Source organism: Erpetoichthys calabaricus, chromosome 18 (assembly GCF_900747795.2).
Source record: "Erpetoichthys calabaricus chromosome 18, fErpCal1.3, whole genome shotgun sequence".
Taxonomy (NCBI): Eukaryota; Metazoa; Chordata; class Cladistia; order Polypteriformes; family Polypteridae; genus Erpetoichthys; species Erpetoichthys calabaricus.
The window spans coordinates 52,093,496-52,116,255 of record NC_041411.2 but is presented as its reverse complement, the minus strand read 5'-3'; the positions used below and the strand labels follow the sequence as shown (position 1 = coordinate 52,116,255).

Sequence of the window (22,760 nt, the reverse complement as noted above, 5' to 3'; positions counted from 1 at the left end):
TTTACCAGGGCTGTCAGATTAAGATTAGAATCCTTACAATAAAAATAAGTATATGGCATTTGAATTGAATGCATGTCTGTATTGTATTTGCTGATTTTTGTAATGAAAAGCCAAGCAAAATGACACCTTTTATTGGCTAACTAAAAAGATTACAATATGCTGTTAGCCAATAAAAAGTGTCATTTTGCTTGGCTTTTCTCTACATTCATAATGGCTAACACGGTACAACACCCTAGTACCACTGTTTTTCGTTAACAATTTTATTATTAATATTTTTGCTTTTCACTGTAGATCACTGTGATCTGCTTACAAGTTGCTCATTATTGCTTAAGGGACTCAGGTGAAAACACTGGCTTCCATGAATGTGATTGGCTCTCCCACAAAAAGCAATGCAAAGAGAAATAAGACACTCACCGCACTGACACTTTCTAACGGCAATGTTCAAAAGAAAAACAAACAAAATTGTCAGTGATTGCTCAAACAAAGTAAATGCAGTCATTTTTTTTCTTTTTTTCCTAGAGGCCAGAGGACCTTATATCCCTTTGTCTATTTTTTACAGTAAATAAACTGAAGCATTATGACCCTTTACATATTTTACAAATGAAACAAGTGTATTAAATGTTACTTTGTGGTGGTCTTTTAAGTATTTTGTGTATTATATAATCAATTATTTAGCAGACAGCATTTTTCAAAGTAACAAAAAAAATGTAAAATGAGTTTAAGTGTTTATTTACGAAACTATTTAGTTAACACGCACCAAACAAAAATATGAAGCAAAGAAGCATAGGGTATAGTTGCCTCAGTCGCTTGATGAAAACTAGCGATCTTTAAAATGGGTGTGTTTTACACAGAAGATGCCGACCGTTTAACTAATGACTAATAACAATATGGGTTAACAATTCAGAAACACGTATAGGCTGATCCTAAAAAGTTACGCACAAAAACAGATCTGTAAAATCCCACAATCGTGTCCAGCATGTCTTAAGTAACATGAAGCCAAAGTTAGTGCAAGGTAATACCAACAACCGCTCTTTTACATTCGATTGTGCGTTTTTCTTTCTTGCCTTCCAAGATTTTTTATACATTCGAATTATGTTAGAATAGTGATGTTCAATCCGACAGCCCTAGTTATTTACTTAAACATTGTTGTAAAGATCTCCACAGAGCTTTTTTTTTTTTTTTGTTTTTTTTGTTTTTTTACTCACCTCTCGTCATCTGGCTGTTTTCCCGAGGCATGTGTTTTCTTCAAGAATTTTGTTGTACATTTCGAAGAGCGTGCATGCCACCTTGTCATTTATCTTGGCCCTTTTCTGTTTTGGACAATTTATCTGTGATTCACTCATTTGCATTTCAATATGTGGATAACAATACAAATTTCCATACCGGATCAGTTGACCCCGGGTTAACAACGACCACCACCAGTACTGTTAGCCAATAGGGTGCTGGCAGAAATGGTTGCTGGGCTACTGTTGGCCGGAGAAGAGTGGGGAGACATGTCCGGAGGCAGGAGGAGAGGAGGAAAGTAAAGAGAGTGGAACTGAGGGTAGGAAGTTTGAATGTTGGCAGTATGACTGGTAAGGGGAGAGAGTTAGCAGATATGATGGAGAGAAGAAAGGTTGATATATTGTGCGTTCAAGAGACTAAATGGAAGGGGAGTAAGGCCAGGTTGATCGGAGGTTGATTCAAATTGTTCTATAATGGTGTAGATGTTAGAAATGGGGTAGGCGTTATTTTGAAGGAACAGTATGTCAACAGTGTTTTGAAGGTGAAAAGAGTGTCAGACAGAGTAATAATTATGAAGCTGGAAATTGGAGGTGTGATGATGAATGTTGTTAGTGCATATGCACTGCAAATTGGGTGTGCAATGGGGGAGAAAGAAGATTTTTGGAGTGAGTTGGATGAAGTGATGAACAGTACCCAAGGGATAGAAAGTGGTGATTGAAGCGGATTTCAATGGGCATGTAGGTGAAGGGAACAGTAGAGACGAGGACGTGATGGATAGGTATGGTGTCAAGGAGAGGAGTGAAGAAGGTCAGAGGGTAGTGGATTTTGCCAAAAGGATGGACATGGCTATGGTGAATATGTATTTTAAGAAGAGGGAGGAACATAGGGTTACGTACAAGAGTGGAGGAAGATGCACACAGGTAGATTACATCGTATGCAGAAGAGTTGATCTGAAGGAGATTGAAGACTGCAAAGTGGTGGCGCAGCATAGGATGGTGGTCTGTAGGATGACGTTGGAGATCAAGAAGAGTAAGAAAGTGAGGGCAGAGCCAAGGATCAAATGGTGAAAGTTGAAAAAGGAAGACTGCAAGGTTGAGTTTAGGGAGGAGGTGAGACAGGCACTGGGTGGCACTGAAGAGTTACTAGACAGCTGGGAAACTACAGCAGATGTAGTAAGGGTGACAGCAAGAAGGGTGCTTGGCATGACATCAGGAAGGAGGAAAAGGAAACCTGGTAGTTTAATGAGGAAATACAGGAGAGTATACAGAGGAAGAGGGTGGCAAAGAAGAAGTGGGATAGCCAGAGAGATGCAGAAAGTAGACAAGAGTACAAGGAGATAAGGCGCAAGGAGAAGAGAGAGATGGCGAAGGCTAAAGAAAAGACGTATGATGAGAGGTTGGACACTAAGGAGGGAGAAAAGGACCTGTACCGATTGGCTAGACAGAGGGACCGAGCTGGGAAAGATGTGCAGCAGGTTAGGGTGATAAAGATGGAAATGTACTCACAAGCGCGGGGAGTGTGTTGAACAGATGGAAAGAATACTTTGAGAGGCTGATGAATGAAGAGAACGAGAGAGAGAAGAGGTTGGATGATGTGGAGATAGTGAATTAGGAAGTGCAAGGAGGAAGTAAGGACAGCTAAGAAGAGGATGAAAAATGGAAAGGCCGTTGGTCCAGATGATATACCTGTGGAAGCATGGAGGTGTTTAGGAGAGATGGCAGTGGAGTTTTTAACCAGATTGTTTAATGGAATCTTGGAAAGTGAGAGGATGCCTGAGGAGTGGAGAAGAAGTGTACTGGTGCCGATATTTAAGAATAAGGGGGATGTGCAGGACTGTAGTAACTACAGGGGAATAAAATTGATGAGTCACAGCATGAAGTTATGGGAAAGAGTAGTGGAAGCTAGGTTAAGAAGTGAGGTGATGATTAGTGAGCAGCAGTATGGTTTCATGCCAAGAAAGAGCACCACAGATGCAATGTTTGCTCTGAGGATGTTGATGGAGAAGTTTAAAGAAGGCCAGAAGGAGTTGCATTGTGTCTTTGTGGACCTGGAGAAAGCATATGACAGGGTGCCCTGAGATGAGCTGTGGTATTGTATGAGGAAGTCAGGAGTGGCAGAGAAGTACGTAAGAGTTGTACAGGATATGTACGAGGAAAGTGTGACAGTGGTGAGGTCTACAGTAGGAGTGATGGATGCATTCAAGTTGGAGGTGGGATTACATCAGGGATCAGCTCTGAGCCCTTTCTTATTTGCAGTGGTGATGGACAGGTTGACAGATGAGATTAGACAGGAGTCCCCGTGGACTATGATGTTTGCTGATGATATTGTGATCTGTAGCGATAGTAGGGAGCAGGTTGAAGAGACCCTGGAGAGGTGGAGATATGCTCTAGAGAGGAGAGGAATGAAGGTCAGTAGGAACAAGACAGAATACATGTGTGTAAATGAGAGGGAGGTCAGTGGAATGGTGAGGATGCAGGGAATAGAGTTGGTGAAGGTGGATGAGTTTAAATACTTGGGATCAACAGTACAGAGTAATGGAGATTGTGGAAGAGAGGTGAAAAAGAGAGTGCAGGCAGGGTGGAATGGGTGGAGAAGAGTGTCAGGAGTAATTTGTGACAGACGGGTATCAGCAAGAGTGAAAAGGAAGGTCTACAGGACGGTAGTGAGACCAGGTCTGTTATATGGGTTGGAGACAGTGACACTGACCAGAAAGCAGGAGACAGAGCTGGAGGTAGCAGAGTTAAAGATGCTAAGATTTGCACTGGGTGTGACAAGGATGGATAGGATTAGAAATGAGTACATTAGAGGGTCAGCTCAAGTTGGACGGTTGGGAGACAAAGTCAGAGAGGTGAGATTGCGTTGGTTTGGACGTGTGTAGAGGCGAGATGCTGGGTATATTGGTAGAAGGATGCTAAGGATAGAGCTGCCAGGAAAGAGGAAAAGTGGAAGGCCTAAGCGAAGGTTTAAGGATGTGGTGAGAGAGGACATGCAGGTGATGGGTGTAACAGAACAAGATGCAGAGGACAGAAAGATATGGAAGAAGATGATCCGCTGTGGCAACCCCTAACAAGAGCAGCCGAAAGAAGAAGAAAAATTGAAATAGCGGTCTTTGTATCTCGGGTCTACAATAGTGGCAACACAGTACATGGGTTCTGTGTACATCTCAATGAAACGATTGTTTACAGCCTCCAAGAGAGCACTTTTACTGGTTTTGACTCCGAAGTCAGTACGAGCGCTTTTAGTCAACAGTCGTTTTAAAGCATTAACTCAGGGAATAACGTTAGAAGCCAAGGCTTCAGACTGACAAATTTCTTTTGTCAGTTGTTCAAATGGAGCAAGGAGTGTGATTATGTTCTCGATCAAACCTCACTGGTTAGGCGTTAGAGTTGCAGGTAACTCAAAATCAGAGGCATGAGCCTCGAGGGCTCTTTTCTGCTCCAGCAAGCTTTGCAGTATATAGAATGTACTGTTCCATCTAGTCGAAACGTCTTGTTGAAGCATTTTCGGCTACATATCAAGTTCAGTTTGTATAGTTTTGAGACGCGAGTTGGCCAATTGTGAATGCTTAAAGTGACCGACTATTTTTCTGCCACTCGCTATTGTATCCGAGATCCTGCGCTGGGATAGTACACTGTCGTTCATGGCAAGCTGTAAAGTATGAGCCATACATGGCAAACTTGGGATCCCGCATTCCTTCATAGCCTTTGCAACGTTGCGTGCGTTGTCTCGTAAAACTACATGAACATCCTCTTTGGGTATTTTCTGTGTTTCATTCTTTTAACACTAGAATTACCAGAGCCTACGAAAAAACTCGTATATCCGGCCCACCTTAAATCGCTTCTTAAAACCTTTCTCACCTCTCCGCCAGCGTCTTTTGTCATCTAAATGTACTGATAAAGACAAGCTGCCAGCAGCCGGCTATTCCATCCCCCCAACGACTTAGAACGTAAACAGGCTTTTCCCAGCTCTTGCCTTGATTGATTACCTGGGAGTGAAGTGGAGTTTTAGAGTAGAAATAATAAGATTGTTATTTGAAACACACGCATTTCATATGTGTTGCATTTCTACAGTAATCTGTGTAAACACATTGTTAAAACAGAAACGTGTTATATATTCTAGTAGCAATTGACAAAATGTAGGTATAAACTATATAATGTATGAAGCCTGAAGTCCAAATATCAAAGAAACACTTTCAGAAAAGGTACAAAAAAAAGCCACCGCCAAAAAAACCCGCCTTAGTGTGAGACATTGACACGCATTAGCTATCTCTGCTTCCGTGGCGCAACAGTACCAGTCACTGACTGGGAATCAGAAGGTCATGAGTTCGATCCTGCACAACTCCCATTTGAGAAGTGTTCTTATTTTCACTATTTTAGAATAAAAAGATACATTTGATTTCAGTCTGTAACAGCTGGTGTAATTTATGATATTTGTAAAGGTTAGCTTTATTTTTTTAAAATTCACTTTTCATTGTCTCAGTCGCGTTCAGGATCCATCCCTACCACCCCCCACCTGAAACTGCTGTTTTTACATAAAGACGCGCTGATTTAGTGTGCACAAGAACATGCAGGTGGCCAGTTGCTGAGTGCTACAACGCACATTTTAAAAAAAGAAAGAGACAAATATATGTGACGTTTTGAAGAAATCATTTTATGACGCGAATAGTACCAATCAGAAAACATCGTCGAAGTAATGCAATATTATTTGAAAACGAACAGCGTCAGGTTGGGTGTGAAGTTATACTGGCGCTGTTTGAGTCAGATCAGAAGCTGAATAAGCTGAAAAAGCTCCTGTTCTGACTCTAAGTAAAAAAGCATGAATTAATCAACAGAAATAACCGCGATCGATATCACCAAGTGTGATCAAGAGTACTGGTTCGATCCCCACTCACTCCTATATTTGCCGTTTTCAGTAGTAAGCTGCTCTTTTGTTAATATTATACAGTACACACATGCACTTGATTTGTGTCTGTACTTGCGCTGTTACTTAGAGAGTCAGATCGGGGGGAGGGGTGATGTTAGAGCGGGTGAGCTTATTCAGTGCTTTTTCTTTCAGTACATGTGCCTTCCCTGTTTGTTTGTATATCTCTGCCTGTCTGTCTCTGTATTACGCAGTGCTCTGTGTGTTATGGATCTTGAAAAAAATAAGTTATAAGGACAGTTTGCTGACTTGGAGCACCACTGCCTTACTGTGCCATAGAGACGCGAGTTCGATTCCCAGCTTTGAAGAAAGTGTTTTTTTTTTTCCTCAAATGGACATTGAATTTATAAATTGGTATGCACTGTAAATCGTTAACTTTAAAATGTCAATCGCGGTTATTTCTGTTGATCAATTCATGCTTTTTTACTTAGAGTCAGAACAGGAGCTTTTTCAGCTTATTCAGCTTCTGATCTGACTCAAACAGCGCCAGTATAACTTCACACCCAACCTGACGCTGTTCGTTTTCAAATAATATTGCATTACTTCGACGATGTTTTCTGATTGGTACTATTCGCGTCATAAAATGATTTCTTCAAAACGTCACATATATTTGTCTCTTTCTTTTTTTAAAATGTGCGTTGTAGCACTCAGCAACTGGCCACCTGCATGTTCTTGCGCACACTAAATCAGCGCGTCTTTATGTAAAAACAGCAGTGTCAGGTGGGGGGCGGTAGGGATGGATCCTGAACGCGACTGAGACAATGAAAAGTGAATTTTAAAAAAATAAAGCTAACCTTTACAAATATCATAAATTACACCAGCTGTTACAGACTGAAATCAAATGTATCTTTTTATTCTAAAATAGTGAAAATAAGAACACTTCTCAAATGGGAGTTGTGCAGGATCGAACTCATGACCTTCTGATTCCCAGTTAGTGACTGGTACTGTTGCGCCACGGAAGCAGAGATAGCTAATGCGTGTCAATGTCTCACACTAAGGCGGGTTTTTTTGGTGGTGGCTTTTTTTTGTACCTTTTCTGAAAGTGTTTCTTTGATATTTGGACTTCAGGCTTCATACATTATATAGTTTATGCCTACATTTTGTCAATTGCTACTAGAATATATAACACGTTTCTGTTTTAACAATGTGTTTACACAGATTACTGTAGAAATGCAACACATATGAAATGCGTGTGTTTCAAATAACAATCTTATTATTTCTACTCTAAAACTCCACTTCACTCCCAGGTAATCAATCAAGGCAAGAGCTGGGAAAAGCCTGTTTACGTTCTAAGTCGTTGGGGGGATGGAATAGCCGGCTGCTGGCAGCTTGTCTTTATCAGTACATTTAGATGACAAAAGACGCTGGCGGAGAGGTGAGAAAGGTTTTAAGAAGCGATTTAAGGTGGGCCGGATATACGAGTTTTTTCGTAGGCTCTGGTAATTCTAGTGTTGAACGCCACAGAGTGCAGCACCTGTGTGTGATCCAGAGCATTCTTGGGTGTGCAAGATTGCTTTCTGCAATTCAAACTTTCTGTCGATCCACTGAGCAGTTAAACTAAGCATTTTTGTAACACTCATATCAGATGTTCACATATCAGTGGCAAAGCTTATGGCTGTGACATCTTCAGCAAGGAGTTTGTGCACATGACTTTCCATAATCTTATGTAAGGCTCGAGGTGCTCAAGCAGCCTTCGAAATCCCATATCTTCTACAACAGAAAATGGCTGATCGTCCAGAGCAATAAATTCCATCAGCTTTGCAGTAATTGTTTGAGCTTTGCGGTTATCTTTATCAAATTTCTTAGATTTTTCAAGTAACTGATCAACACGTTGAGCAACTGCAGTTTTTGATTTTGTGCGCGGTGGTGCAGGATTTACCTCTTTTGCTCTGAGGAATTCTGTATATTTGTCAGGATGGCATGTCTTCAAGTGTGTAATTAAGTTGGTGGTATTGAAATTTCGCACTTTGGTCCCTCCGTGCAAAACATTAGTCGAACCAAGTGTTGCAAATGGCGAATTTTATGTTGCTCTCACTTACTTTGAAAAACTTCCACACTGCAGACATTTTCGCACAGTAGCCCAACGTCGCCTAAACGTCTGGCACATCTGGAACACAGTGAATGTGTCATCAATATCGGTTCGAATTATCGGTCAAATTTAGTCATTGGTCCGATGCCAATAAAATTATTTTAACCCATTATCTGCTGATACAGATATAAATCCGATATTATCATGCATCCCTGGCTGGAAGTTTTGTTGGTGAGGCCAGCAGGGGCTGCTTACCCTGTGGTCTGTGTGTGGATCCCAGTGCAGTGATGGGGACACTACTGTAAAAATGGCACTGTCCTTCAAAGAAGATGTAACACCGAGGTTCTGACTCCCTGTGGTCATAAAAGATCCCTGGGCATCTTTCATAAAGAGTAGGGTGTATCCTGATGTCCTGGCTAAATTTTCCACCACGGCCTAGTCATTGTGCCCTCCTAATCATCCTCTGTCTGTAATTGGCTGTCTTTCTCACCACTTAATAGCTCATGTGTGATGAGAGTACTTGCGCAAAAAAAAAAATGGCTGTCATCGCATCATCTAGGACTTAATGGTGGTTGAAGTGGCTCCCAACTGACTATGTAATGCACTTTGGGTAGTGAGAAAAGCATTCTATAAATGTAAAGAATTATTATTAATTATGCTTAGTGCATTCCAGACATCTTTCATGTTACTGAATTTTTTTATTTTTTTATTTTAGCTTTGTAAACTTCTTTTGCTTTAGCACTTGCTGTGCGTCCTTCAGAGCTTTTTTTTAATCTATGGAGTTAATTGTTATCCTTTTTCTCATTTGGGAGACTTTTTAACTCCTTAATAAATCCAGAACTTGCACTGCCTTTGAGCGTACCACATTGTCAATACAAATGTTAATATAGTGTATTGCAATGATTGAGTCCCTCAGTTTCATCTGCATGTGACTCATACATCATTTCCCAGTTTATTACTGTTTATTAGTTTACATTAAAAAGAGTGATTCATGTCCTACTGGTAAACTGATAATATAACTTAGACAGGTTTTTGGCAGTTCTTACATATATAGCAGCTTTAAAATTGCTAGATTTGTAATTAATGCCTGTTTTGTAAAACTTTTTTTTTTAATATGAGTATTTTACTTAATTGTTTTGAAAGATTTTGGTTTATACTTAAAAAGTAAGCATGCCTGACTTGTGATGTATTCAACCAGTGCAGAACATACTGCTGTTTTAGAAGAAGACCCATTTTAAAGGGGACTTTCTGAGGGGTTGAGCTTCAAATATTTTTTAAGGATATATTATTGTGCATGCTATGTTACTTTGATTTTATTTTTATATTTGTTTTCTTAAATTAAAATGATTTTGCTTTAAATCTTTAGTGTACCTGTTTGCTTTTACTTGAAAACTTTCTATTTATATTCATAATAATATAGTTAAAGGATGACATAATATCAGTTTTATACATGCAAAAAACAGTATGAAATATTCACTTGTTTGTTACACCGTCATTTTATGTTATGACCAAAAACAGTCAATAAAACAATTTTCTATTAAATCATTCAAGTTATTTTTTATGATAACGTTGTCATACATCTTAGTTTAAATACATTATTTATTTATTTATTTATTTATTTTACATTTTTCAGGCGATGAAGTAATTGGAGTCAGTGTTAGTATTCGGGATCGTGAAGATGTGGTGCAAGTGTGGAATGTAAGTGCATCTCATGCAAGTGAAGCAAACGTTTTAAGAAAAATCTATGAACTTCTTCCTAACACCTCCTTCAAGGCCGTGTTTTATAAACGTAAGTAAACATATTTTTAATGTTGAACATTTTTTTAGAACATTACAACAATATAGACAAGTCCAGACCATTCAGCCCAACAAAGCTCACCAGCCCCATCCACTTAATTCATCTAAGATAACATCAAGTCTACTTTTGAATGTCTCTTAACGTCCTACAGCCTTATGTATAAACAACAATAACATTTATTTATATAGCACATTTTAATACAAATAATGTAGCTCAAAGTGCTTTTCATGATGAAAAAAAGACAAAGTAAGAATTAAAATAAGACAACACAAATTAACATAGAATAAGAGTAAGGTCCCATGGTCAGGGAGGACAGAAAAAACATAAAATCTGCAGGGGTTCCAAACGATGTGTATACAATACAGTACACACAAGAAGTGCCGCAATGGGCTTTAACAAAGAAAGGGTAAATTTGAAATGGGTCTATAGTTATTAAGTATGTGTGGGTCTAGGTCTAACTTTTTAAGTAAAGGTTTAATAACTGACACTTTTAGTGCATCAGGTTCTGTTCCATGCAGTAATGAACTATTAATAATGTTAAGAATAGGGGCTGCAAGAATATCCATTGTACTTTCTACTAATTTTGTTGGCACTGGATCTAGGGAACAAGTAGTAGGTTTTATTTTAGAAATTAAATTCAAAACTTCCTGCTCAATCACAGGATTAACATTTCTAAAGTATTGAATGCAAGGAGAGACTGGGTCTGTCAAGCTAGTATGTGGTTTGCACTGTGATGCTGAGATCTGGGATCTTATATTTTTAATTTTCTTATTAAAGAAGTTCATATAATCTGTGCTGCTAATGTCTGCTGGTATTTTGCACTGTAGATCTGAATTCTCATTTGTTAAATTAGCCACTGTTCTAAACAGTACCCAAGGATTTTTATTATTGCTATTATTTTAGAATAGTAATCTGAGTGAGCTTTAAACAGAGCTTTTTTATATTTTTTTAACACTCTCTGTCTATGCAATTTGAAAAACATGTAGCTTTGTTGTTCTCCATCTGCGCTCCAGTTTTCGACACCCTAATTTAAGAGCTCAAGTGTTCCCCTTAAACCAGGTAGACTTTCTACGGGCTTTGATCACTTTTGTTTTAAGGGGAGCCACTGCTACCAGAGCATCTCTCAAGGTCACATTATAATGTGATGTTAGCTGATCTAAATTGTTTTCTGCATTTACATTTGATGTTAACTGATCTAAATGGTTTTCCAAAATTACACTTGACTTACTCAAAGTATCTATAAATTTTAAAGGAAAATTACAATCTAGATGTTGTTTTAATCTGCGAGTGTATTAGTAAGAGCAGAACCAAATCAAACGTAATTAAGTAGTGATCAGAAATAACTTCATTTAATAGAGTAATATTTAAATTTTGAATTTCAACTTTGTAAGTTATAATTAAATCTAATGTGTGGTTATGATTATGAGTTGGACCTTTGACAATCATTCAAAATTCTACTGAATTTAACAAATAGTAAAACATTTGCTAAAAGTGTCAAATTCCACATGAATGTGTACATTAAAATCCCCCATCAATACTACGTGATCATAATTTATAGCCAAATCAAATAAAAGGTTGCCACATTCACAATGAATTTGGCCCTGGTGGTCTGTAGACTAGCATTACAATTGTGTTGGAATCTGTTTTAATAATTAAAATGAATGCTTTAACACTAGAATTACCAAAGCCTACAAAAAAACTTGTATATCTGGCCCACCTTAAATCTCTTCGCACCTCTCCATCAGCGTCTTTTGTCTTGTAAATGTGCCGATCAAGACAAGCAGCAAGCGGCCTACTATTCCATCCCCCCACCGCCGAAGAACGAGCACAAAGTTCTCCCAGTTCCAGCCTTGATTATTTGGGAGTACTGGAGTTTTAGAGTGGAAATAATAGATCATTATTTGGAATACATGCATTTCAAGTGTGTTCCATTTCTACAATAATCTGTGTAAACACATCATTAAAACAGAAACGTTTTTCATATATTAGTAATAAATGACAAAATGTAGACATAAACAATGTAATGCGTGAAGCCTGAAGTCCAAAGATCAAATAAACACTTTCACAAAAGGTTCAAGGATGTTACAACAGCTTCCATGGCGCAGTGGTAAGAATTGCTGATTTGTAATCAAGAGTCCCCGGTTTGATCCTGACTGCCTCTTATATTTACTGTTTTGAGTAGTGAGCTGCTCTTATTTGTTAACATTATACAATAAAAACATACATTAGATTTGCGCCTGTAACAGCCACTGTAAATTTATAGTACAGTGATACCTTGAGATACGAGTTTAATTCGTTCCGTGACCGAGATTGTAAGTCAAAATACTCTTATCTCAAAACAATTTTCCCCATTGAATGAATTGAAATGTCATTAATCCGTTCCAGACCCCCAAAAAACACTGCATTTTTTTTATGTTTTTAAATAAGAAAAATATACTTATAAATAACAAATATTGTATAAAAACACAATACAATAGAATGTACTGCAATAAACTGGTTTTATTAAGTACAGTACAGTACAATGTACAATGTGTAATGTACAGCATTTACCTTGGAGATCAGATGAGTTGAAGATGCTGATGGAGGTGGTGGAGAAAGGCTGAACTGAATGTTATTAACTGATTTTTGCCCTTTTCGCCGCACCTTTCTCACTTTCATCTGCAGGGGTTTTCGAAAAATACTTGTCCAATGAGGTCTGTTTCATCCTCCCTTTCAGAATGTTTCTAAAATGCGTCATTCAAGTGTCATTAAATAGCGCAGTCGCGTGCCCAGTTGAAACTTTTTCTGGGTGTTTCTTTTGAATAAAGTCTGAAAGTTTCTCCCACATTCCCAACATTTCCTTTATCTCACTTGTAGAGATAACTTCCTCCGTGTCACTTATTTCTTGCAAAACCTCCATGTGCTGCTGCGTCTGTAGCTCCTTTAGCTCCTCCGTTGTCAGTTCTTCAGAGTGCTCCTCGATGAGCTCATTGATGTCATCTTCATCTATGTCCATGCCCATGGTCTTGCTGAGGGATACAATCTCCTCCACCACTGCCACTTCGGATTCAAGTCTTTCAAATTCCGTTTCAGACACACCCTCAGGCCACAGCTTCTTCCATGCAGAGGTCAATGTCCTCTTTGTAACACCCTGCCAGGCCAAATCGATAATTCTGAGGCATATCACAATGTTATAGTGGTCCTTCCAGAACTCTCGAAGGGTGAGGTTTGTGCTTTCCGTCACCTCAAAGCAGCAGCGGAACAGGTGCTTGGTGAAGAGCTTTTTAAAATTAGAAATCACCTGCTGGTCCATGGGCTGCAGGATAGGGGTGGTGTTGGGTGGAAGGTAGAGAACCTTTATAAACCTGAACTCTTCAAGGATGTCATCTTCAAGGTTAGGTGGGTGAGCAGGCGCATTGTCCAGGACGAGAAGGGCTTGCAGAGGTAGGTTATTTTCCTGGAGATATTTTTTAACGTCAGAACCAAAGACCAAATTCACCCACTCCACAAAGAACTGCCTGGTGACCCACGCCCTTGGGTTTGCCCTCCACATAACCTGTAGTCTTTAAGTCACAAAAGATTATGAAAGAAAGGCTCTGGGGTTTTCTGAATGATAAATGAGCAGTGGCTTAATCTTGCAGTCACCGCTCGCATTGGCACACAGTGTGAGGGTTAGCCTGTCCTTCATGGGTTTGTGGCCAGGCATCCTCTTCTCCTCTGCTGTTATATAAGTCCTCCTTGGCATCTTCTTCCAGAAGAGTCCTGTCTCATCACAGTTGAAGACATGCTGGGGGATGTATCCTTCAGCTGCTATAACTCCTGCAAAAGTTTTGAGGTAATCCTCAGCTGCCTTTATATCCGCACTCGCTGCCTCACCATGCCTGACAACGGAGTGAATGCCGGTCCTCTTTTTAAAATTCTCGAACCAGCCCCGACTGGCTTTAAACAGCTCGCCCGATGCCTCGTCTGTTGAAGTGCCTGGGGTCTGCTGCTGCAAATCAGTGTAAATCGCTCATGCCTTCTCGCAGATTATAGCCTCCGTCATGGTATCTCCTGCGAGCTGCTTCTCCATCAATCACACAATCAGCAGCTTCTCCATATTTTCATGGATAGATGTCCGCTGCTTAGAAATGATTTTAACGCCCTTGGCTGGCGTTATAGCCTTTATCGACTCCTTCTGCTTCAGTATGGTGCAGATTGTAGAAGTGCTACGCTCGTACTGCTTCGCCAAATCAACTACACGCACACCTTGCTCATGTTTTTCAATAATTTCTTTCTTTAATTCAATGGACATCATCCATTTCTTCTTCTCTGCACTGTCCTTCGCACTCACTTTCTTTGGACTCATAGTTGGAAAAACAAAGCTTTGCAAAATAACTGCGAGCACACGACTGAAGTTTCCACTGCGAGCTAACTGCTTAAAGTGAACGAGTGAGTCACGGGATGTTGGGGCATTCACTGTGGCGAGCTGCACATGCTAGCGGTGGGCTGGGGTATCTGAAGCTGGCTCGTAACCCAGATTTTAGCTCTCAACTCAAAGCAAAAAATCGGCCAAGAGACTGCTCGTATCTCAAAAAACTCGTTAGTTGGGACACTCATAAGTCAAGGTATCACTGTACTTGTAAAAGTTAGCATTTTTTTTCCCCACTTTTATTCTCTCACTCACTCACGATCACGATATATACTACCCCCTGAAAGGGATCTGACACTGTTAGTTTTTATTTGAAACTGGGAATAACTGAAGATGTGAGTGGTGTTTTGAGACAATCGAACTGGAAATTCTCTGATCTGGATGGATAAAAGCTGACACACACACGCTGGTGAATCTGCCTTCTTCCTATCTCATTGTCACTTGAATTTTTTTTATTCAATTTTATTGAGTGTTCCTGTTTACGCTGAATTAGTATGCGCCTTATGGTCCATGATGTCAAAGTCGCACTGACAAAAAACAGACATAGGTATATATGATATTTGGAATTATCCATTTTATAACCTGTATTGTACATTTCGGAAAACATTGTGGCATGGATGCATCATTATTCATATTCATTCGCATACCATCTTGCAGTTGTAATCAGTGACCACATGTTTGTTTGTTTTTTTTTCGATCTTACCCAGTCTCCACATTTTGCTGCATGGTGGTGTTTCTTTTGTACACCAGGACATGCAGAGGAAAGAATAGTACAGAGAGGTCAGTTCCGGGCTATATGCAATCATCAGATTCAAATGTTAACAGTTAACACACCTAAGGACTGTCCTTCCTACATGTACAACATGTGTACCTGTTGCAATGTACACACTTCTCTCTATGCTGTCGTTCCTATTACTGACACTGACTCAGTTTGCTTTCCTGGGGGAAACAGCTGTTTTGGAACAGAAGCTTGCCAATGTTGCATCCTCCTTTTCTTTTTCCATCGCCTTTTCTTGTAAGAAGCGACGATGAAGCACCTCTGCAAGGTGGGCCATGAACACTCTTCTTTTCTCAGTGGACCCCGTACATATCCTTGCACAGTACATGTGTGTTGATCACTGCCAGGTCAAGCTTGTTATAGTGCAAGCAACTGGCCACCTGCATGTTCCTGTCCAAATGTTTGATATTTGGACTTCAGTCTTCACATATTATATACACTTCACGTCAGCATTTGGCCAGTTATTAGTAGAACTTGAAAAAAGTTTCTGTTCTAGTTATGTGTTCAACATTTCTTGCCTCATATTTCCTGTCATCCTACATTTACACAGATCTTTGTCGACACGGAACACACATGTAATGCATGTGTTCCAAATAATGATATGTTATTTACCCTATACAATTCAAGACACCTCACATCCAGATAAACAGACTTGAACTGGAAGAACTTTGTGTATGACTTTGTGTATGTGTCATTGGGGGGATGGGATAGCATGCTGCCTGCTGCTGGTGTACTCATTTATGGTGAGAACTGTATTATAATAATATCAGACCATAAGAATTTCTGCTTCATCCTTACACCATGTATTCTTTACCAGCAGGGACATACTTTTTTCCCCTTCAGGCAGGGCTTCTTACTTAAAGATTGTAAAAGCTGTGAACATCCGATCTCAGTCACTGACTTCTGCCACGTAGTCATAGTTGCAGTAGCCTCTCTGTCAAATGCTTTTCTTGCTCAGCAACTAAAGCTCCATCAACACTAGTATGTTTTCATTTAAAATTCAGACATTTGTCTCCATTTTCACCTTTCATCCACACTGCACTATGGTGGAGAATTTCAGACAAAATTAATCTATACTAATAAAAGGCAAAGCCCTCACTGACTGACTGACTGACTGACTGACTCACTCACTCATCACTAATTCTCCCAACTTCCCGTGTAGGTAGAAGTTTGAAATTTGGCAGGCTCATTCCTTACAGCTTACTTACAAAAGTTAGGCAGGTTTTATTTCGAAATTCTACGCGTAATGGTCATAACTGGAACCTGTTTGACTGACTCACTCATCACTAATTCTCCAACTTCCCATGTAGGTAGAAGTCTGAAATTTGGCAGGCTCATTCCTTACAGCTTACTTACAAAAGTTAGGCAGGTTTTATTTCGAAATTCTACGCGTAATGGTCATAACTGGAACCTGTTTGACTGACTCATTCATCACTAATTCTCCAACTTCCCGTGTAGGTAGAAGGCTGAAATTTGATAGGCTCATTCCTTACAGCTTACTTACAAAAGTTAGGCAGGTTTCATTTCGAAATTCTACGTGTACTGGTCATAACTGGAACCTGTTTTTTGTCCATATACTCTAATGGAGGAGGCGGAGTCACGTATTACGCCTCCTACATAATCACATGAACTGAAAACGAGGAAGAGATTTACAGCACAAGTCAAACGCGGGAACGAAGGTAAATGACGTTAATTGTTGACTGTCTTTTAATACTGTGTACTTATTGAGTGTCTTTTAATACTGTGTAAGCATACATATTAACACATGTGCAATTAAACGTGTGCATTTACGGGGTGATTTCTCAGGCTTAAAAGCTAGCCTTTTATTAAAAAGGTAAATGCAAACTCTTTTCATTCTGAAGGGCACAAACCACGGTAGATTTCAGCCGTTAAACGCGCAAAAATGTCAGTACACCAGATAAATAAGCGCAACATATTATCAGTTGTATTGTATGCTTACAATACATATAGAAATGTGTTAATCGTTAACTAATATTATGGGATGGTGTTTTTCGACTCGCGCTTTGATTTAAACGATTGCATGTCTTGGTGGGTTTGCGTAGCTTATTGTCAATATCTTTACAGCTCTTTTTAAGACTTAATTTAAAAAGGTTTTCTTTTCTTCTTAATAAAAATTTAAAAGCAGTACTTTAAAACCAGCGCTCACTTCACTCCCTTACGGGAATCGAACCTCGGACGTCAGCGCTAGAGGCTAAGCCCCTAAAATTGCGCCACGGCGTGTGGTTCGTTTATTTGACAGCATGCAGATCGGGGTAATTACATTCACGGCATTCGTAGTCTGATTCACAATCTGATTGTATGGGTGGTTACCTACCAGGTAACGCTTATGGTTAGCCAGCAAGTCATCTCGAAGTGATCACTCGAGTGAACGCAGCTTCACAAAAAAACAGATCCTTAACAAACTGTTATTGGTATATTTTCCCTCAATTTTAAAAGGTTTTCTTTTCTTCTTAATAAAAATTTAAAAGCAGTACTTCGCCGGTGCGAAGCGCGGGGATTTGAGTGACTGACGCATACAGACATATTCATGAGTGCAGGTACTTCAGAAAGAAAGCACCGTGTAAACCTAAACTTTAAATTAAGTTCATAGACCTACAAAAGTTTGCCATTGATTTGAGGCAAGATTGCTTTTCTCATGTACAACTATACGTTGCATTCTTAACAGTAAGCTTGCACGGCTTGGTCATATTACAACCTGAGTGCTGAACTGACAACGTCGTATACAAACAGAACTATAACAATCGTAATAAACAAACAAAAAAAAAAAGCGAAGAACCCTTGGATTTAATAAAAAGGCTCTTTCCTTGGCGAAGCAAGGAAAAAGGAAGACCTTATATGGCGTTCGTTTATTAAACAGCGGAAAAGCTGTGTTAAGGCTGCTTCACAAAAAAACAGATCCTTAACAAATTGCTATTGGGATATTTTCCCTCAATTTAAAAAGCTTTTCTTCTTCATAAAAATTTAAAAGCAGTACTTCGTGGGGATATAGATATATATATATATATATATATATAGAGAGAGAGAGAGAGAGAGAGAGAGAGAGAGAGAGAGAGATTTAGATATATATAGATATAGATATAGATATATATAAATATGTATGTATGTCTATATATATATATATATATATATATATATATATATATATATATATAAGCTTATAAGTACTGCCTTACTTCTCTTTAAGAAAGGAAGATGTAATGATACTTGATTTAAACGATTCCATTTCTTGGTGGGTTTGCGTAGCTTATTGTCAATATCTTTACACCTGTTTTTAAGACTTATTGACTGAAACGGGCTTTCACGAAAAAAGTTAGGGCTTTGCTACAGGATACACCCTCCACAAGTTAAGCAAGTAAAAATAAAAGTGTATATTTCTGTTTTATTTAAACCTTTTAAGTTTGTATGCATAGCCCCATTTGGCTGTTTTAGTTTTTTTTTTCTTTCTTCAGTAATATTTAATCTCCTTAAAGAAAAAGAACATATGTATTTTACTTTTTTTGTATCTCTTTAGTAATATTTTAGTGTAAAAGGATAACCAGTATTTAAACCTTTTATGTTACTTTATAAAGTTATTTTACACACTGTTGAAAAATTAATAAGAAAGCTACATAATTTGGCAGCTGCTGCTTTAATTTTCAATGAAATGAAAAAAGCTCTCCAAGAGAAAACCTCAATGAAGAAGAAACAGTTTGCAAATACAGTGGAACCTCGAGATACGATCACCTCTGTATACGAGAAATTCAAGATACGAGGAAAGTATGAGCGAAAAATTCAGATCTAAATACGAGCATTGGCTCGCGTAACGAGCCACGAGCCAGGCTGTGGGTATAGCTCGCGGCTTAGCAAGGGGGCGTGGTAGCAGTTGCGATCTGCGGTGTCTGCGTTTCTCACTTAAGTGCACAGGTGGGAAACTGCCCACATCCATGATTGTTCCTGTGGCTGATGGGCTGCAGCTGCCATGTCCTCCCCGCATATATAGAGAAGCGCGAGCTGGTTAAGGGGGAGAAAAAGTAAAAGAAAAGAGAGAGAGAGAGAGCGCGCGCGCGCACAAACACAAGCAAGCAGGCAGGCGGGCGGGCGAGTGAGTGCAGGCTCGCGTGTAGCTGAACAGTGAGCTGAACAGGCGAGCCAAACAGCTGAAGCAGGACGGTGTAGAGAAGGTCAGCTGCATTAAGAGTGTCTCGCCTGTTGCAGAGCCCGCAGGTGAGACGCTAACAGAGAAGAAGCACCGGGGATTGTCATCTGTTTTTTAAAGACGGCATCTTTTTGACGTTTTAAATTCGTGTTAAAGGATTGTTATTCTTGTGTATTTTAAACCTCCACTTCACAACTGTTTTAAGGATTATTTATTTAAAGATTTATTGAATGCTCTACTGCACTTTGGACACCTGTTTTGATTCTTTTAATAATCAGTTATATTATTTACCAGTGTTATTTATTAAAGGTAGACTACAGTATATATAATTTATCAGTGTTATTTGTTAGGAAAATTGATTTTTAGGTTAATATATTTGGGGTGCAGAACGGATTAACTGGATTTCCATTATTTTCAATGGGGAAGTTTGTTCTAGATACGAGAAATTCGCTATACAAGCTCAGTGCTGGAACGAATTAAACTCGTATCTAGAGGTTCCACTGTATATGTATATGTATATGTATATATATATATATATATATATATATATAATGTGTGTGTATATATATATTTTATATATATGTGTGTGTATATATATATTTTATATATATGTGTGTGTATATATATATTTTATATATATATGTGTATATATATATATATATATATATATATGTGTATATATATATATATATGTGTATATATATATTATATATAATTATCCATATTACTAACCGAGAATGCTAAACCGGATGATGGACGCAGGCACATCCGGCCATGGGCCGTAGCTGCAAAAAGACGTACTGCGCAGGCGCAAAAAGAGTCCGCGAGAGTCGGCTGAGGAGCCGAGAAAGGCGGACAAAAGAGGGCGAGAGAGGCGGATGAGGGGCTTCGAGAGGCGCAGGCGCAAAAAGAGTCCGCGAGAGTCGGAGAAAGGCGGAGAAAAGAGGGCGACAAAGGCGGATGAGGGGCCGCGAGTGGCGGACAAGACCACAGAAAAAAGGAGTGAGCACATACAAAAAGGAGAAATGAGGCACAAAGTCAAACGCAGGAAAAGCACGAAACACATTGCACACGAAACTAGACCCGAAAAAAAAAAAAAAAAAAAAGAGGCTCGCGCACAACAGCAAGGCACCCCCCCCCCTACAGGCACCGGACGGGACACACACCAAGAGGGGGATTCAACAAGCCCATGGAACACAAAAAAAAGAACACAAAACCACCCCACAGACCCTACAAATGACGGACGGGACACACACAAAGAGGGGGATTCAACAAGACACAGGAACACAAAAAGAAAGAAGACGCTCGCGCAACAACAATCCTCAACAATCCCCCCCACCCACATCCATAAGAAGTCACACCCAAAGCCACATATTCTAAAGTGAACGTCAGCACCTTCACACTAGACAGCATAGGTGTCAGCATTGGTGGATCTCCTTACAATAAAGCACTATTAACCGTTCAACTGCAGAAAAGGAAACATATTAACAGTGACTGCGACCCTCCTTATTACTTATCCATATTTCGGATGCTGAGAAAGAAACAAGTCATGAATACACGGTCACGGGTACAAAACGAAAAGGAAAGGATAACAGGAACAAACACACGAACACGAAAGAAACAACAAAATAGACGGCTATGCAGCATAGGTGGATCTCATTACAATAAGGCACTATTAACCGTTCAACCGCAGAAAAGTCTCCATATTAACAGTGAGTGCAATACTCCTTATTACTTATCCATATTTCTAAAAGAAACAATGTCTCGACTCCAAAAACGCAAAGCTCAACTAAAGTTTCTAACTAACGATGTACCTAAAAGTAAAAACTTTATGAACTGCATTAGATCCTACAATAGTTCATTTGCTTTTAGTAAATATCAGGCCACCAAAAGGCAATGGCCCATACTGCTTTCCCATATGTGCACAAATACTGCATCGCATTGGAACAGTGCACCCTGAAACAAATCAACAACGCAAATATGCACAAATCTATATCCTGGATCCACATGACGCAAACTATCAATCAAAGTGCTGCATCGCAACAGGCACGGATTCAAAACGAAACACCTCCCGTCTCAGACATACGTTAACGGCAAGGAAGGCTACAACGGGCGTCTCACACAGCACAGGCAAATCGATTACAGCTCCAAAACAACACGTCCCAAATACTACATATGCAACAACGCGCCTCTCAAACGGCACAAGCAAAACATACACCGGGAAAATTCATTTGGATTAATGAATGTCATTTGCAATCATTGTCATTCAGTTCACTTCCCTGAAGAAACAACTGGCAATAAAAGTAATACATTTAGACGTTGTTGTCAAAAGGGTCAAATTAGACTGCCTTCTTTACATTCATATACTGAATATCTACAGAAGATTCTAACTGACGATGTACCTGAAAGTGAAATCTTTATCAACTGCATTAGATCCTACAAATCGTATCCACTATGAACATTAACGGTGGCACTGCACGTGACATCCGTCTTCAAAAAATGTTGTTTATTGATGAATGTACAATGGCATGAAGTCACTTACTCAACACCATTCATAAACTTCTACAAACGTTTATGAATAATAATATTCGATTTGGAGGAAAGGTACTTTTATTAGGAGGAGATTTTAAACAGTGATTAGCTATTCTTCCAGATGCCATGCACTCAGCTATTGTTCAGTGCACCTTAAAATACGCAGACAATTGGCATTGCTTTCAAAAGATACAGTTAGTAAAAAAGATAAGATGTCCAGAACCAGATCATAACAATTGCTTATTACAACTGAGAGATGGTACACTCACCAATACAGATGGACTTCAGCCACATATTATTACAATTCCTCAAGCCTTTATCTGCGACGACTTAGTTACAGAGAGATTTGGAACAGCAATCTCATTAGACCAAATGCCCCTTTTAACACAACGCACTATATTATGTCCAAAAAATATTAATGTGGAAAACATAAATACCCAAGTCTGCCGTTCTTTATTATATTCTGTAAGTGCCTTGAGCATGGGAAAGGCGCTATATAAATAAAATGTATTATTATTATTATTAAGTCATTCCATTACTTCCTGTAGAGACACAACTCTTTCTAAGCTCTGACAAAGTTGACTCTGATCACGATAATGACCATCTTCATTGATATATTATATATATATATATATATATATACTGTATATGTGTATATATATATATGTATTATATATATATATGTGTATATATATATTATATATAATTATGTATATATATGTGTATATATATATATATATATATATGTGTATATATATATATATATATATATGTGTGTATATATATGTGTATATATATATGTGTATATATGTGTATAATATATATGTGTATATATGTGATATATATATATGTGTATATATATATATATATGTGTATATATATGTAGTATATATATATGTGTATATATATATATATATGTGTATATATATGTGT

At 38.8% G+C, this 22,760-nt stretch overlaps 1 protein-coding gene across 1 annotated transcript in view; it reads left to right on the top strand.

Annotated features, from left to right (window-relative positions):
* The window catches only part of eif4e3 (eukaryotic translation initiation factor 4E family member 3), a 203,331-nt gene that overhangs the window by 166,891 nt on the left and 13,680 nt on the right, over window positions 1-22,760 (top strand). Inside the window, exon 6 of the mRNA XM_051921532.1 lies at window positions 9,807-9,962. Coding sequence (XP_051777492.1) covers window positions 9,807-9,962 — 156 coding nt within the window. The remainder of the gene's footprint in view (window positions 1-9,806; window positions 9,963-22,760) is intronic.